We start from the raw sequence: 18,100 nt of genomic DNA on the forward strand, positions 1-18,100 counted from the left end.
AATCTCTATAAACGACTATTATATTTTGTGCACTAAGAATAACATATCGCACTTATTTTCTAGAATCAAATTGTAATCAGTTTTACTTATATGTATGTATATTCAATGTGAACTTGCACCTTGAATAAAATATCACAGTTACTTTTCATGGTAATATATTATTACTAAATTTAGATAATATACACTTTACGTATGTTCACTTTGAACTGGCACCTTGAATAACATATCAGTTACTTTTCGTGATAATTTATTATTAGATCGTTTAAATTTTTGAGTACCTTCTTTTGAACATGGCCTGACTTTTTCATTTTTATGATTTTTTTAGGATTATTTTATCTTTGTCCTTTATTTCACAAGAATAAACATAATATTTCGAAGCATTTATTGCGTCTTGTCCGACCATAGCCTAATATATGTATATGTATATATATGTATGCCTGTATGTGTCTGTATATATTTATGTATTTTGTAATATTGTCACGAAATAGCAATGTGTGTGAGAGTGTTCCGGATATACTTAGGGAGTTGGTGGACTTTTATAAAATATAATAACAGAAATTTATTGTGAGAGAAACATACTATCAACTTTACTCATTATGATCAAATCTTCACATATATATATATATATATTAACGCTTAAGGAATATAATAGATATTATATCCAATTAATAAGTCACCGTTAAATGTAGAAAACAGAATATCTGAACGGTATATAGAATTTCATTTAATTCAGTCAAACATAAATGTCTTAAAGATATGATAATTTCATGACGTCAAATAAAATATAAGGATTAGACATATATAAAACATGACATCAAATCAAACATAAATATTAAACATATATATATCAAGACGTCAAATCAAACATAAGTATTAAACTAATTTAAATCAAGACGTCAAACCAAACATAAGTATTAAACACATAAAAAAGCAAGGCGTCAAATCAAACAACAGTATTAAACATATATAAATCAAGACGTCAAATCAAACTTGAGAATTAAACATATATAAATCAAGACGTCAAGTCAAACATAAGTATTAAACACATATAAATCAAGACGTCAAATCAAAACATGAGTATTAAACACATATAAATCAAGACGTCAAATCAAAACATGAGTATTAAACACATATAAATCAAGACGTCAAGTCAAACATAAGTATTAAACACATATAAATCAAGACGTCAAGCCAAACATAAGTCTTGGTGAGATCAACAACCATAAGTGACGTTAGTATTTTATAAACATATAAAATTAGTACGTTAAACCAGACAAAAGGTATCGTAGCAGCGAATAGATTCAATACGTTAAATAGATGTGAATGACTTTAGTATCCTGGCTAGGCCAATCTTAATAGAATCCTGGCTAGGCCAGTCTTGAAAGAATCCTGGCTAGGCCAGTCTTAATAGAATCCTGGCTAGGCCAGTCTTAAAAGAATCCTGGCTAGGCCAGTCTTAATAGAATCCTGGCTAAGCCAGTCTTGAAAGAATCCTGGCTAGGCCAGTCTTAATAGAATTCTGGCTAGGCCCGTCTTGAAAGAATCCTGGCTAGGCCAGTCTTAATAGAATCCTGGCTAGGCCAGTCGTGAAAGAATCCTGGCTAGGCCAGTCTTAATAGAATCCTGGCTAGGCCAGTCTTGAAAGAATCCTGGCTAGGCCAGTCTTAATAGAATCCTGGCTAGGCCAGTCTTGAGAGACTTGTTACCTTGTCGAATCCTTTTAATTAAGAATACAAACGGCTCTTTTTCTTTCCTCATCAGGCGAACTCAAGGGAATTTGTCCTCCAAACCAAGAGATATGTCCCATCTCATAGTTAACCTTAAAAGGTTCCAAAGCGTCCAAGCTCGTAGTTTTCCAAAAGAATTATATATTCAAATCAATCTCTCCTCAATGTCTGAACCGAACGGAAACCTTTTTTTCACTGAACTTAAGCGTCTCCACGGACAGTAGAGAATCGACCAACAAGGATTCCTAAGCAACGATTCACGTTTGTTTTTTTTTTCAAGAGAGGATCGCGAACAGAAGCCGACTCGGCTTAGCGGGACGACGAAGGAAGAGGCTAGCGCCTCAAGCGTTCGTCTTAGGCACTAACGGCCTCTCGTAGCGCCTCTTCTTCCGGCGCGCTACGCGTCACTCGCGGAGGCGAATAAGACGCGAGAATTCAAACGTCAGAGAGTTTCCCAAACATTACCGCCCGCCTTCGTTAACTCGGCTTAACGAACCAACAAAGGATCTTGGTGTATGGGCAATGGGCAGAGTTTGACGACGGGTCGTTTCAACATGGTAGTTTGAGTCTTTACCGTGACTACTCGAGTAAGGCCGTCTTTTCCGGGATGTGTGTCAACGATCCGACCTAGAGGCCATTTGGAAGGTGGATACCTTTCGTCGACTACTAGTACCATATCTCCGTTCTTTAAAGAGGGTGTCGGATGACTCCATTTAGAGGTGTCGTGAAACCGTTGAAGACATTCTTTAGACCATCGGGACCAGAAACTTTCCAGCATTTGTCGTAACAATTGCCATCTGGATAGGCGTGACAAATTAATGTGTTCAAGCGAAGGCTCTGGTAGAACTGTAGGTGCGTGTCCTAGGATGAAATGTCCAGGTGTTAATGCGGCTAAGTCTTCTGGATCGTCAGAAAGAGGAGACAAAGGTCTTGAGTTCAGAACCGCTTCGATCTGAGTTAAAAGTGTTGTCATTTCCTCGAAGGTAAGCAAGTGATTACCAAGGACTCTCTTTAAGTGGAACTTAACCGATTTCACGGCTGCTTCCCACTTGCCGCCAAAGTGAGGAGCACTAGGCGGGTTGAAATTCCATTGTGTTCCGTCTTGGGTGAGTAGGGAGGCCAATTGTTTATGTTCTTGAGATGCTTCAGAGAGTAATTTCTTTAGCTCCGTGTCAGCTCCTATCAAATTAGTACCGCAATCACTGAACAAGTTAACGCAGATTCCTCGTCGAGCAGTAAACCTTTTATATGCTGCTATAAAGGCGTCAGCGGAATAATCTGAAACAAGTTCGAGGTGTGTTGCTGATGTGGCAAAACAAACGAATACGGCAATGTAAGCTTTGTACTGCCGCGCATTTTTTCCTCTCCAGGTCTTGATGAGAAGGGGGCCAGCGTAGTCAATTCCGGTGTTGATGAATGGGCGTGAAGTCGGTGTTACTCGTTCAGGCGGAAGCTGTCCCATGAGCTGTTGCGCTCTCTTTTGTCTGTATCTTGTGCAAATGACGCAACGCAGGATAAAATTTTTTATCGGCAACCGACCTCCAATGATCCAGTAAGAATCTCGCAGGAGGGTTAACGTTACTTGTGTACCTCCGTGGCAAGTTCTCAGATGAGCATCTTGGATAATGAGCTCCGTTAATGGCGATTGCTTTGTGAGGATTAGAAGATGTTTCCTTTCTGGAGGTAACGTTGAATTCTGAAGCCGACCACCCGTTCTTAAGAGCCCGGATGCGTCAATGTATGAAGTCAATTTGGTGAGTGGGTTCGACTTAGGAAGGAACTCTCCTCGTGATAAAAGCTTGATTTCATGAGCGAAGTGTTGCCGTTGAATGCTGTTGATCCAATAGAGTTTAGCGGACTCTAATTCAGTCGTGCTGAGGAGTTCTCTTGGACTAATTTTGATCCGTTTAAATCGTTCAACTGCTCTCTGACACACAGCCGTAATGCGTAAGAGCTTATTGAGATTGGAATATCTTGTTAACAAATCCCATGGGGGTTGCGGTTCAATGGTTATGAGTGAATAAACTTTGGTGGGTCTTTCTTCAAGATTATCCGAGGTAGCAGTTGAAGGGAAGCAATCTGGCCAACAATCAATCGATTGTGAAAGCCAACATGGTCCTTTCCACCAGATGGTTTGGGACGCGAGTTTTGATGGCGACAAACCTCTGGTGGCGAAATCAGCTGGGTTCTCCTTGCCGGGAACGAATTTCCACTTAGCTTGAGGTAGTGTTTCTTGTATTTGAACTACACGATTTTGAATAAAATCTTTCCATCGGGATGGATGGTTCTGAATCCAGGTTAGAGTGATGGATGAGTCCGTCCACAAGTAAATAGGAACGTCCTTTAAGTTGAGAACATCACGGACGTGCGTGGTTAGTTTGGTGAGAAGTACTGCTCCTGATAGTTCTAATCTGGGAATGGTAAGACGCTTCAAAGGCGCTACCTTCGTTTTAGTGGCAATTAGGCAAACGTTAATCTGGTCTTCAAGGTTCACGGTTCGGAGGTAGATTACTGCTGCGAAAGCTTGATTAGATGCATCGCAAAATCCGTGTAATTGAACTTGATTATCCGATTTGATGCCAAGCCAACGAGGAATATTGATGAATTTGAGGTCTTCTAATTCCTCAACGAAAGTTATCCACTGATTTGCCAAAGTGCTTGGTAACAACGCATCCCAATCGAGTTTGTTGATCCACAATTCTTGAATAAGTATTTTGGCTTTGATGATTACAGGTGAGAGTAGTCCAAGCGGATCGAAGAGCTTAGCAATCGTGGATAATATCGTTCGTTTGGTGATAGTGGCCGTAGAAGGTCGATCTAGACTAAATTGAAAGTAGTCGGCAGTAGGCTTCCACTGTAGACCAAGTACTGCTACACAGGAGTCCAAATCAAAAGGTATTGGATCCGGATTTCTCAACCGTTCTGGTGGTAGATGATGGAGTACATGAGCGTGATTACTAGACCACTTTTGTAGCGGGAAGCCGCCCGCCTTGCACAACTGGTTAAGTTGATTGATGATTTCATGGACCTCACCAATTGATTCTGCTCCTCCGAAAATGTCGTCGATATATCGTCCGTGTTTTAGGCAAGGAACTGCTGATGGAAAATTGGTTCCCTCATCTTCAATAAGCTGAGTAATGGTACGAAGCGCTAAATAAGGCGCGCAAGCCAATCCATAAGTAACAGTGGTGAGCTCAAAAGAGTTGACATCCTTGTCTGAATTCGACCATCGGATGCGTTGAAATCTCCAATCGTCGGGGTGTACTTGGATTTGCCTATACATCTTTTCTATATCAGCAGAAAAGACGTATTGGAATTGCCGAAACCAAATAAGAACGTTGAATAAATCCACTTGAAGCTTTGGGCCTGTATGCAATATCTCATTTAGAGAAATTCCGGATGTTGTACGACTTGATCCATTGAACACGACTCGTAGTTTCGTAGTTGTACTACTCTCCCTCCACACTCCATGATGAGGAAGATAAAAATTGGGAGGTAAAAGTTCTTCATTTACATCGGTTATCAATTTCATATGCTGGAGGTCTTCATATTCCCTCATAAATTTGAAATAGGCTTCCGCATATTTTGCGTTCACTTGAAACCGATTTCGCAGAGAATCCATCATTCTTGAAGCTCGATTATAAGAGTTTCCTAAACGTTGAGGAGGCTTCTTGAAGGGCAGACGCACCACATACCGTCCTTGATCGTTCCGAGAGTGGGTATCTTTAAAGTGTTGCTCACATTGTTGATCTTCCGGGGAGATGAAGGATTCTTGGCGTGCACCAATTTCTTCAAGTTGCCAAAAACGATGGAGAAGGTCATATAAGCGGGAATCCATTGAAATATGGTAACTTCGCATAGAACGATTCGTCGATTCCGATGAAGCGGGGCCGGAGAGGATCCAACCAAACGAGGTTAATTGTGCAATAGGCGTATTCGGCGGACCTTTGATTAAACCGTCCTTAATGATCTGAGGGTAACAATTGGAACCGATGATTAGATCAATCGAACTGGGAATTCCATATTGAAAATCGGCTAAAGGCAATCCATCCAGATGTGACCAGGATTCTCCGGAGACTTTACTTGACGGGATCGAACTCGTTAAGCTAGGGAGAATATGCGCTGATATGTGGAATTCTTCTGATGAATCATGGAGAGAAATAATCTTGAAAAAAGTGATGCCACGAGTCTTGTTAGTAGAATGTTCCCCGACACCTATCAGGGAAATACTTGATTTGGAGCGAGGAAGCTTGAGAGCTTGGACAATTTTTTCCGAAATGATGTTGATCTCCGATCCCTGATCTATAATGGCTTTGATCTTCATGATACGTCCATTTTCGTTGGCAATTAACATTTGAGCGGTGGCGAGAAGAGTGCACATAGACGCCTGATTAGCATGTACAGCGGCATGCAATACTTGCGAGGGAGTGGTCTTGCCTGAAGTTTCGGTGGATGGTTTAACCAATGGGTGTTTAAATTGACTTTCCATCTTGGGAGGTGTTTTTTGGTGAATCGTAGTGTGGTGCTTCTTACCACACTTAAGACATCGTCGAGTTGATTGACATTTTGAAACTCGATGTTTCCCCAAACAATTGTAACATAATCCTAGCTTTGTGATTAGAGAGTGTCGTTGCTGCGTAGTTTGAGAGGTATATTGAGGGCAAACGCTCAAGAAATGTTTGGCAGAGCACACGATACATGAGGAGAATTGTGAGCCATTAATTTTCTTTTGAATCTGATGATAGGCCTTAACTGCTTGCGATGGGATTTTCTTTTTTATTGGCAAGTTTTGCGAATTTTCAAAGGCCTGCAAAGAGAGAAGGCGAGTAACAAGAAACTCACACAGATGTTTCCAAGTCGGAGGTTCTTTTGTGGAACCGAGATGATGCTCCCAGACTTTAACGGATTCGGCATCCAGCCTTTGAACGGTTAGGAACACTAGAAAATCATCCCAGTGTTCAACTGGGCGTTGTAGCGTCTCTAGTGAGCGATAAATTTGCATGATGTTGGTGTAAAGACGCTCGAGCTCACTGGAGGATTCCTTCGCGATCTTCTTGAGGGAGAGCAACGATTGAATTGCTGAATTTACAAGTAGTCGTTTGTTTTCATAAAACGAGATCAGATCGGTCCAAGCCTTTTGGAAATTATCCGCAGTAAGAGCCGTGTTCTTGAGGAGATAAGCTGCAGTGCCAGTCAGACTGGCTTTTAAATATTGCAACTTTTCGACCGGACTTAGGCTTATATTTCCAATAATGATGGAAGAAAATAGATCTTTGAAGGACATCCATTCGGAAGCATTTCCACTGAATTTTGGCAGGTCGATTCGAGGGAGTCTTGTGTGATGAGAAACAGCCAGTTGGTTAGATACAGGTTGAGAGAGAGATTGAGTTGAAGATGTCCTTGGAATAGTAAAATCCGAGTCGTGATGAGCGTTCATCTTGTCCAGAGAGTCCAGATATTGCTCATACGTTCGAGCATAGCAATCCTCTTCAAAATAAGTGTGATTTCGAATCAACTCGTTGTCTTCTGTACTGAGCTGATTGACAGCTACAATAACTGCTTCATGAACAATAGAGAATTTTTCCCAATTCTCATTTAAAGCTGTAACACGAGCTTTAATCAGCCTTGAAGTGATGTCAGTCGTTGGAATTTTATTGAAGCTTTCAATTGCTTGAAAGATCAGGGCACTCAAAGATATCTGCTGCTCGATGCGAGCTTCCACGTGAGAAATCCTCATGATGCTTGAAGATAGATTATCGGTGGTATTAATCCTTTGATGGTATTTCCAATTCAACCAAATTATCCAGTTCTCATATAAAATCCGGCTTACATAAATATCTGGCTCACCTAAGTATCCGGCTCGAAGGACCAAATGTTCCGGATATACTTAGGGAGTTGGTGGACTTTTATAAAATATAATAACAGAAATTTATTGTGAGAGAAACATACTATCAACTTTACTCATTATGATCAAATCTTCACATATATATATATATATATTAACGCTTAAGGAATATAATAGATATTATATCCAATTAATAAGTCACCGTTAAATGTAGAAAACAGAATATCTGAACGGTATATAGAATTTCATTTAATTCTGTCAAACATAAATGTCTTAAAGATATGATAATTTCATGACGTCAAATAAAATATAAGGATTAGACATATATAAAACATGACATCAAATCAAACATAAATATTAAACATATATATATCAAGACGTCAAATCAAACATAAGTATTAAACTAATTTAAATCAAGACGTCAAACCAAACATAAGTATTAAACACATAAAAAAGCAAGGCGTCAAATCAAACAACAGTATTAAACATATATAAATCAAGACGTCAAATCAAACTTGAGAATTAAACATATATAAATCAAGACGTCAAATCAAACTTGAGAATTAAACATATATAAATCAAGACGTCAAGTCAAACATAAGTATTAAACACATATAAATCAAGACGTCAAATCAAAACATGAGTATTAAACACATATAAATCAAGACGTCAAGCCAAACATAAGTATTAAACACATATAAATCAAGACGTCAAGCCAAACATAAGTCTTGGTGAGATCAACAACCATAAGTGACGTTAGTATTTTATAAACATATAAAATTAGTACGTTAAACCAGACAAAAGGTATCGTAGCAGCGAATAGATTCAATACGTTAAATAGATGTGAATGACTTTAGTATCCTGGCTAGGCCAATCTTAATAGAATCCTGGCTAGGCCAGTCTTGAAAGAATCCTGGCTAGGCCAGTCTTAATAGAATCCTGGCTAGGCCAGTCTTGAAAGAATCCTGGCTAGGCCAGTCTTAATAGAATCCTGGCTAGGCCAGTCTTGAGAGACTTGTTACCTTGTCGAATCCTTTTAATTAAGAATACAAACGGCTCTTTTTCTTTCCTCATCAGGCGAACTCAAGGGAATTTGTCCTCCAAACCAAGAGATATGTCCCATCTCATAGTTAACCTTAAAAGGTTCCAAAGCGTCCAAGCTCGTAGTTTTCCAAAAGAATTATATATTCAAATCAATCTCTCCTCAATGTCTGAACCGAACGGAAACCTTTTTTTCACTGAACTTAAGCGTCTCCACGGACAGTAGAGAATCGACCAACAAGGATTCCTAAGCAACGATTCACGTTTGTTTTTTTTTTCAAGAGAGGATCGCGAACAGAAGCCGACTCGGCTTAGCGGGACGACGAAGGAAGAGGCTAGCGCCTCAAGCGTTCGTCTTAGGCACTAACGGCCTCTCGTAGCGCCTCTTCTTCCGGCGCGCTACGCGTCACTCGCGGAGGCGAATAAGACGCGAGAATTCAAACGTCAGAGAGTTTCCCAAACAGAGAGAGAAAGAGAAAGGAAGAAGGAAAGAGAGAGAGAGAGAGAGAGAGAGAGAGAGAGAGAGAGAGAGAGTGCGTGTGTGTACGGCAATATTTTATACAAATTGTATGCGATATATAGACATGTATAAGTGTATTATCATAGATATATATACATAACTAGACTCATGGAACTATATAGTTTAAATTAGCATACATGTCTCAAACAGCATAGAAGGACAAGGAGAGAAAAATAAGGACTTCTTTTTGCGCGGGTAAAGAATGTGTCCATGTTTTGTAACACATATACTCTCTCTTTCTCTCTCTCTCTCCCTCTTTCTCTCTATTCCTTTCTTTTTCTCTCTCTTTCTCTCTATTTTTTTTCTTTCTCTTTTTCTCTCACACACATTATTCCTCTTTCATGACAATATTACAAAATATATAAATACATACACAGACACACATATGTACATATATACATATATACATATATATTAGGCTATGATCGGAAAAAACGCTATGAATGCTTCGAAATATTCAATGTTTATTCTTGTGAAATATAGAACAACGATATTCCGATCGTTCGTCCCGATCGCAGTCTTAGTATTTATTTTGTCGAAAACAAATTAGACCAAAATAATTTTAAATTTTCAGGAGGATCGACTAATAATGCATCGCCGAGAAACGACGCGGCCCTGCCAAGAATAGACGCGGCCCCGCCAAGAATAGACGCGACCCCGCCAAGAATAGACACGGCCCCGCCAAGAATAGACGCGGCCCCGCCGAGGAACAACGCAGCCCCGCCGAGGATTGACGCAGCCCCGCCGAGGAACGACGCAGCCCACGCAGCCCCGCCGAGGATTGACGCAGCCCCACCGAGGAACGACGCGGTGAATAGACTAATGCAAAAGGTTGGTAATTAATTTTTGTAGTAAAATTGACCGCGCAGTTATTTTTATTGCACTAAATTATTGAAATAATTTTTTCTAATTCTTTTTAAAAAATATATATTTTAAATTAAATTTTTGTTGATAAATATATGAATATATACGCTTTGTATAAAGGGCTAATTTTATAACAAGTCTACAATAAAATTTATTTATGTATGTGTGTGTACACATATATACATACATATATACAGGCTATTGTTATTGTAACAATGCACAATAAAAAATATGTGATAAGCAAAGAAATAAATATGGACAAAAATCAGTAAATTGTAATTACAATGCAAATTGTACAAATCGAATAAATACTGTATACGTGCATGTATATACAAACACACTGAAATAATTTTTATTTCAGAGTTTTTAAAAATATTATAAATTAAAAAATATTATTTGTAAAAAACATAAATAAAATTGAAAAAGAATTTTATATTTGCAAAATCATTATTTCTCCAAAAAATGTACACATTTTTTGAAAGAATAATGCAATGAATAAAAAAAATGCAAATGTTTCCGTTTTTTATGAAACAAAAATTGAAAATGCAAATGTTTCAGCTTTTATGAAACAAATATTGTTTCATATAAAACTGAAACATTTGCATTTTCTTTTATTCATTGCATTGTTCTTTAGAAAAATGGTGTGTACTACATTTTTTGGAGAAATAATGATTTTGCAAATATTAAAATTTTTTTAACTTTTTTTATGTTTTTTACAAATGATATTTTTTTATTTATAATAAGTAAAACATCTGTAATAAAATCATTTTAGTGTGTTTATATATATACATGCACATATACAGTTTTTATTCGATCTGTAGAATTTGCATTGTAATTTACTGATTTTTGTCCACATCTTTTTTTTTCTTATCACATTTTTTATTTTGCTCTGTTACAATTACAATAACCTGTATATATGTATGTACATATATGTACACACTCATACATAAATAAATTTGATTTGTGTGCGTGTATGTACACACACACACACACACACACACACACACAGTATGCTTATAATCTTTATTTTTACAGAAAGTAAACGAAGCGGTTCGGCGGGCAGTAAATAGAGAAAGAAGAAAACGTAACACGCGCGCGCGACCAGCATACATGTATGCAATGGCTCCACCATATCCTCCGACAGCATTACCTACACCGACGTACGCGGTGTATGCTCCACCAGCACACGCTCCACCAGTATACGCTCCACCAGCGTACGCCCCACCAGCGTACGCTCCACCAGCGTACGCTACACCAGGGTACGCTCCACCAGCGTACGCTACACCAGGGTACGCTCCACCAGCGTACGCTACACCAGGGTACGCTACACCAGGGTACGCGCCACCAACAACATATCCGGCAGCAACCACATACCCGGCACCAGCAGCGTACGCGGCACTGGCACCGGTGTATCCACCGCCGGGGCATTTTTAGAATATATAAATCACTCTCTTGAACTTTTTGGCGACAATAATTTTTTAAATTCTGAATCTTTATTATGATTTTATTATACATAATTAATTATTTTCTCACTATGTATTCATTATAAATTATTTTTTCAATAGTTTAGTTTTATGCGTTTGACTCGATATAATTTTTATTTGTACGAAATTTTTATTTATTTTATATTCTTCAGAAAATATTATATTATAATATTTAATATTAATATTCATTAATTGATAAAATCACTAAATATATGTTATTGTATTACAAAACCTTTGGGGAAAAATAATAAAGAATATTTAAAAAAAACATTTCTACTTTCATTATAAAAGAAACATCAAATCTATATTCTGAATTATATAAATGTTTTACGGTATGTAAACGTCAATCGATCGATTATTTTATGTATTCTGACATTATAAATATGTGCTATCATTTAGTGTGACACGACTGTTCAGTCCGGAAACGAAATAGGACATGTAATGAGCAATAATATTCAAACAATTTTAAAACCACTTTTGATAATTACAATACTTTAAATAAAAGTGGTCGAATTTCCGACAAGTCGCCGGAAAGCAGGATTTTCTTTACTGTACATATTGTTAATTTGGTCGATTTATTTCTTTCTATTGACACGTATATTAACTTACATAAGCCATTACAATGTCGAATTTTTCATTTTTAGTCTAAATATATTTATTTTGTTAATTATCTCAGGAGTGTATTATAATAAGGTAAGAAATTATATAATAATATATCACTACTTATATATCAATAATAAATAATTTAGATTGTTGGCTTCAATGTTAAATAATCTAGTTTGCTATGCTGCAAAATATTTCTGTAGCAAAAAATACCTTTGCAATAACAATACGCGATTTTCTGTATTTTGATCTAATAAGTACAAATTATTAGCAAGTTTTTCTATTCATTATATATATTCACAATAAATTTTTTTAAATTGAAAATTTATATTTAATTATTTATAGAAATAATATTATGCCAGATGAAAAGTAAGTAAGAATAATCTTTCTGTGTATCATTGCTGATTTTTTAGTTCATATATAACATATTGGTAATATTTTACATATTATTCATATAGTAAAAAGTAAAAAATCCATATATATATACAATAGGTATATATATACAATACAATATATATACAATACAAGACGACAAATAAGAAAATTAAATTAAAATAATTTTTTCAAGTTTTTAAATATATTCATTATAATTTCTATTAGGTCACTGAAGGGAATTGCAAAATAAGAACGCGCTTATATTGTAATATGCTAAAATATAATAGTGACAATAAAGACAATTAAAGCCACAATCTCCACTTGATTCCTCTCGACCAATAGAGCCAAACGCGATGTTATTGCGACAATTATGAAGGAAAGAACATTTTGGAAAGGAATTTGAATCCTATGGTTGGGATCTCAAAAATTCCCCCTGTTCCTTCTCTTAACATCCTCTGTAAAGAAATAGGCGAGAAAAATATTGGTCCGAAAGTCGGCTGAATCGGGACAATTAAATTAAATTCAAACAATTTTTTCACGTTTATTATATAAATTTAATTATATTTTTTATGAAGTCCCATCAATTGTGATACAAAAAATATTTTATATTGTAGAGGCAAAGGGGGTCGAGGAGAAAAGGATTCAGTAGGAAAGGATAGGATAGGGGCAGAGGGACAGGGGGGAAGGGACCCAGTTATATTGTAAGGTCGCAAAATGGCCAGGTGAGGAAGAAGAGGAGCAGAATTGTATTTAAGGGAAATGTGAGAGGGGAAGAGGAGAAGGGAGGAGAGGAGTTATGATTTTCTGTTATTGTATCATATTGTATATATTGTACATTACAATGTAACAATATGTATGATAATGTTTGATATCAATGATATGTGATAATGTAAATAGGAAAAGAGAGAAGGAGGTTGTAAGGGGTTTGGCGGTCCTCTAAAAACGCCCCGGCAAGCCTTAATTAAGGGGAGTCCGGAATAAACCTGAACTATATGTAAATAATATATTTAATAAATATAATTAATATATTCTTGCATAATACATTTTTATATTATAATATAATTTATTTATTTAATATACATTTAATATATTATAAATGTTTTATATTTTTGTATCAAGTTTTACATATAAATAAATATTTTTTTAGAAATTAAGTCATCGATCTCTTATTTATTACGTTGCATATATTTAATACAAGACGACAAATAAGATAATTAAATTAGATTAATTTTTTCAAGTTTTTAAATATATTTATTATAATTTCTATTAGGTCAATGAGGGGAATTGCAAAATAAGAACACGCTTATATTGTAATATGCTAAGATATAGTGTGACAATAAAGACAATTAAATTCAAACAATTTTTTCACGTTTTTTATATGAATTTAATTATATTTTCTATGAAATCTCATCAATTGTGATACAAAAAATATTTTTGTGGTATAAAAAATAACATTGTTGGTATTTTCGATTGCGATATAACTTATATCGAATTCTCAGATAAAAAAATAATCTCTATATTTATCCGTGACAAAGGCAATTCTGCAAAAGTGATCCTGACACAAAGAGTAAACTTTGTCAGCAGCATGAAAGATGTGAAAGTTGCATCCATAAGTGTATGATTTGTTTTTAACAATAACCACACTTTTTTTGATTTACAGAGAATTTTGACGAACCAGATTCATCCATTTAACTAGAGGGGGGCATTTTGGGTCTATCTAATGATCGCGGCATTTAACTCATTGCTAAAGATTCCACAAACATATATAATTATACTAAAAATGTTATTTTTGCAAGTTAAAAAATTAAAAAAAAAATTGCTTTTGAAATATATAAACAATAAAATTATATATTATTCTTAACCCTTTTAGACTGTCAGCATTTTTTCATTAAAATTGAGGTTTTTTTTTCCTCAAAATTTATCTATATAAGTAACATACACATTGTACACAATTTCGAAGATTTGCATCGAGTTACAAAAGTGACTTTCCCAGCAGTCTAAGGGTTAATACAATTTACTATTATATGTAATTAATATATTTAATATATTATAAGTGTTTTATATTTTTGTATCAATTTTTACATATAAATAAATATTTTTTAGAAATTAAGTCATCGATCTCTTATTTATTACGTTGCATATACCTAATACAAGACGACAAATAAGAAAATTAAATTAGAATAATTTTTTCAAGTTTTTAAATATATTCATTATAATTTCTATTAGGTCACTGAAGGGAATTGCAAAATAAGAACGCGCTTATATTGTAATATGCTAAAATATAATAGTGACAATAAAGACAATTAAATTCAAACAATTTTTTCACGTTTATTATATGAATTTAATTATATTTTCTATGAAGTCCCATCAATTGTAATACAAAAAATATTTTATATTGTAAGCAGAATTTCGGCGACGCAGGATGCACGATCACCCGATACCTCTTTTTGAGTTTCTTATTTTATATTATTTTATATATAATTTATATCTCGTAATTTGATTTTACTCTGAAAAAATTCGAATAAGTATTTATTTCGCAATACTGCCAAATAAATCATTTATTTGAAACTAATAATATTGATTTGACGCGAAAAATATTTATTGGTAATAAATTTATTAGGCAGTATTGAAATAAAAATATTTATTAGTTTAATAATTTTTTTTTCAGTGTACAATATTTGAAGAGTTAGAAAATCTCGTAATTACATTTATATGTCAAACATGTTATGTCAAATTCAGAAGAGCAATATAAAAATCAGATTTCAAAGCACACAAGAATAAAGACACATCTTTGACGGTGAAACTTTTTTCCCATCTATGATTTTTCCCTCGGCAGGGAAGCAAATTGCTTGAATATATATTAGTTTCCCTTTGCGTGAATTCTTTGGCATGTTTGCCGACACACTTCGTGGTCCTGTAAAAACGACTTAATTAAGAAAAGGATAGATCACAAGATGCGAAAACCGATCCATCTTGTCCACACTGATTTACCTCTTTTTTCGTTTTCTTTTTAGGGATTAAAAAACAGTATTGTATTATGTCGAACAAAATAAAAATAGAAATATTTTCTATTCAATATTTTTTTCTTAAGATGTTAACAGTGCGTATTTTCTGTCTAAAATCGATCTTTTTTTCTCTAATTTATTCTTTTCTCGAATTCGTTTCTTTCTTCTTTTGCAATCTTTTTACAATATACGGTACATATATATACAGGGTCGATCTACAGTTTTGTGGCCCTTGAGCTATATGATCTTAAAGAGGCCCCATGTTTTTTACAAGCATCTCCCTTCTTCCTCTTTGCAGTTGTAAAAAAAACAGGACGCGCGTTGCGAATAATAATATGCAAATGTATTTTTTTATATATTTTTATATCTATTTATACAACTATTCTTGCGAAGGAATTAACGTATCATCTCCATAGTTACAAAATAAACAACTTTCGATATTTTAATTAAAATAGGAAAACTATAATTTCTTTTTGGCTGACCGCGAAACTATTGTAATAAATTTTTTTAACCATAATTGATAAAAAATAGAAAAATATTCCATGACAAAATACATTCTGATTACAATAAAAGGATTACAAATGAAATTTCTTGTATAGCTAACACGTAAAACTAGCGTTTATTTTAGATTGTAAAATTCATTTCAATTCTATTTAGTTATTTAATTAACTGCATTATTTAATGTATTGAAAAATTTAGGAATCTTGGAAGAAGACAGAATTTATTTCATCGAAATTTTGCAAATGGAAAGCTAAAAAGGTTGCTTTTTGTTTTAAATTAAAAAATTTTATATCTCATTGAATTATCAATATTTTATGAAGATTTTGGCTTTCGAAAAGCTGCACTGAAAAAATAAGTTATTGAGTTTGAATAAGTATTTATTTCGATATTGCCGAATAAATCATTTATTTGAAACTAATAATATTGATTTGAATTGAAAAATATTTATTTTATGTAACAAAATTCTTTTCTCGAAACAAATAAATATTTGTCTCATATAAAAAATTTATGTAAAACAAATATTTATTAATGTAATAATTTTTTTTCAGTGCAGATAATTAATTAAGCAATAAGATATATAATTATTAATTTTGTTAAGAAAGAATAATTCTTATTAGTCGAACAATTATTCTAATATATCTAAAGAGAATATTCTCTAAAGAATTTTATTTATGTTTCGAAGAAGACTTACTTTCTAAAGAATAACAATATATATATATATATATATATATATATATAGGGTGTCTCAAAATTAATAGAGAGTAAACCTTTTAATGGCAGATTCCTGGGATCATTTAGATATGATTTTTCCTCAGCGAAAATGTCGAGAGGCCATCATTTCTTGCATGTCCATGCCCAATTTTGTCATCATGTAATTATAGCTTGTAATTAAGCCTCAAATTAAAATTCTATTAAAGTAAACTCTACATGAAATTGATAAAAGAATGTCAGGGTATCTAAGTGGTCACCCACACAGCAAAATTGATCCCGGGATCATCTTAATATTGTCCAGGACAAGACGTCTTATGACTGTCCATAAGAGCTATCAGTAAGACTTTGATCTACTCAAGATTAATATAGGATGATTTGAGGATGTCCTGTTATTACAGTGCATAGACGAGCAAAGCGCACTCTCTATAAGACATCCCATAGATATCTCCATCGACAAATTCGGAAGTAAAATCATATCTTATAGACGTCTTGTTACTTCTTTCTTTTCGCATATTTTTCAGAGACGTCTAATGGCTGACCATAAAAGAAACCAGTAAGACTTCGATCTATCCAAGGTTAATGTAGGATGATTTGAGGATATCCTGTCATAACAGTGCATAGACGAGCAAAGCGCACTCTCTATAAGACATCCTATAGATATCTCCATCGACAATTTCGGAAGTAAAATCATATCTTTTAGACATCTTGTTACTCCTTTCTTTTCACATATTTTTCAGACGTCTTATGGCTGTCCATAAGAGAAACCAGTAAGACTTCGATCTATCCAAGGTTAATGTAGGATGTTTGAGGATATCCGGTCATAACCTCCTTATTCTCTCCCGTGCATTAGACGAGGCAAAGCGCAATCTCTATAAGACATTCCCCTAGTAGATATCTCATCGACAAACAAATTCGGAGTAAAAAATCATATCTATATGACGTTCTTGTTACTTCCTTTTGTTTCACGCAGATTTTTCTGAGTCCTATGGCGTCAATAAGAGAAACCAGTAAGAATTCGATCTATCTCAAGGTAATGTAGGATGAGTTTGAGGATATCCTGTTCATAACCAGGCATAGACGAGCCAACAGAGCTCACTCTTATAAAGACATCCCAAGATCTCTCATCGACACAAATTCGGAAGTAAAATCATATCTATGACGTCGTGTTACTCCTGTTGTGAGCATTTTTTTCTGACGGTAAATCGGGCGTCCATAAGAGAAACCATAAGACTGATTCATCCAAGGGTAATGTAGGAGATTTGAGGAGCTCCTGTCTAACAGTCTGCATCGACGAGGCAAAGCGCACTTCTACAAGAGACTCCCATAGATATTCCATCGACAATTCGGGGAAAGTAAATCATATCTATTGACGTATCGTTAATCTTTTTACAATTTTTTTTTGACCGGTCTTATGGCTCGGTCCA

General features: G+C 34.8%; 2 protein-coding genes across 2 annotated transcripts; one reads left to right on the forward strand and one right to left on the reverse strand.

Moving 5' to 3' along the window:
• Positions 1–2,214: 2,214 nt before the first annotated feature.
• Positions 2,215–7,464, reverse strand: LOC114938572 (uncharacterized). The gene has a single exon (XM_029312554.2). It carries the CDS (start codon positions 7,462–7,464, stop codon positions 2,215–2,217), a length of 5,250 nt encoding a protein of 1,749 aa, XP_029168387.2.
• Positions 7,465–9,594: 2,130 nt separating this feature from the next.
• Positions 9,595–11,625, forward strand: LOC146722714 (uncharacterized). The gene is made up of 2 exons (XM_085483982.1): positions 9,595–9,964; positions 11,033–11,625. The coding sequence occupies exons 1-2, from the start codon at positions 9,956–9,958 to the stop codon at positions 11,429–11,431; spliced, it is 408 nt and encodes a 135-aa protein (XP_085340108.1). The 5' UTR covers positions 9,595–9,955; the 3' UTR covers positions 11,432–11,625.
• The last annotated feature ends 6,475 nt before the right edge of the window (positions 11,626–18,100 follow it).

This window comes from Nylanderia fulva, unplaced genomic scaffold, assembly GCF_048542155.1.
Source record: "Nylanderia fulva isolate GAGA-0341 unplaced genomic scaffold, ASM4854215v1 Scaffold283, whole genome shotgun sequence".
Classification (NCBI taxonomy): domain Eukaryota; kingdom Metazoa; phylum Arthropoda; class Insecta; order Hymenoptera; family Formicidae; genus Nylanderia; species Nylanderia fulva.

What these genes read in the sequence shown, in the direction of transcription:
- LOC114938572 (XM_029312554.2), bottom strand. Translation starts at nt 7,464, where the DNA reads ATGAGGATTTCTCACGTGGAAGCTCGCATCGAGCAGCAGATATCTTTG.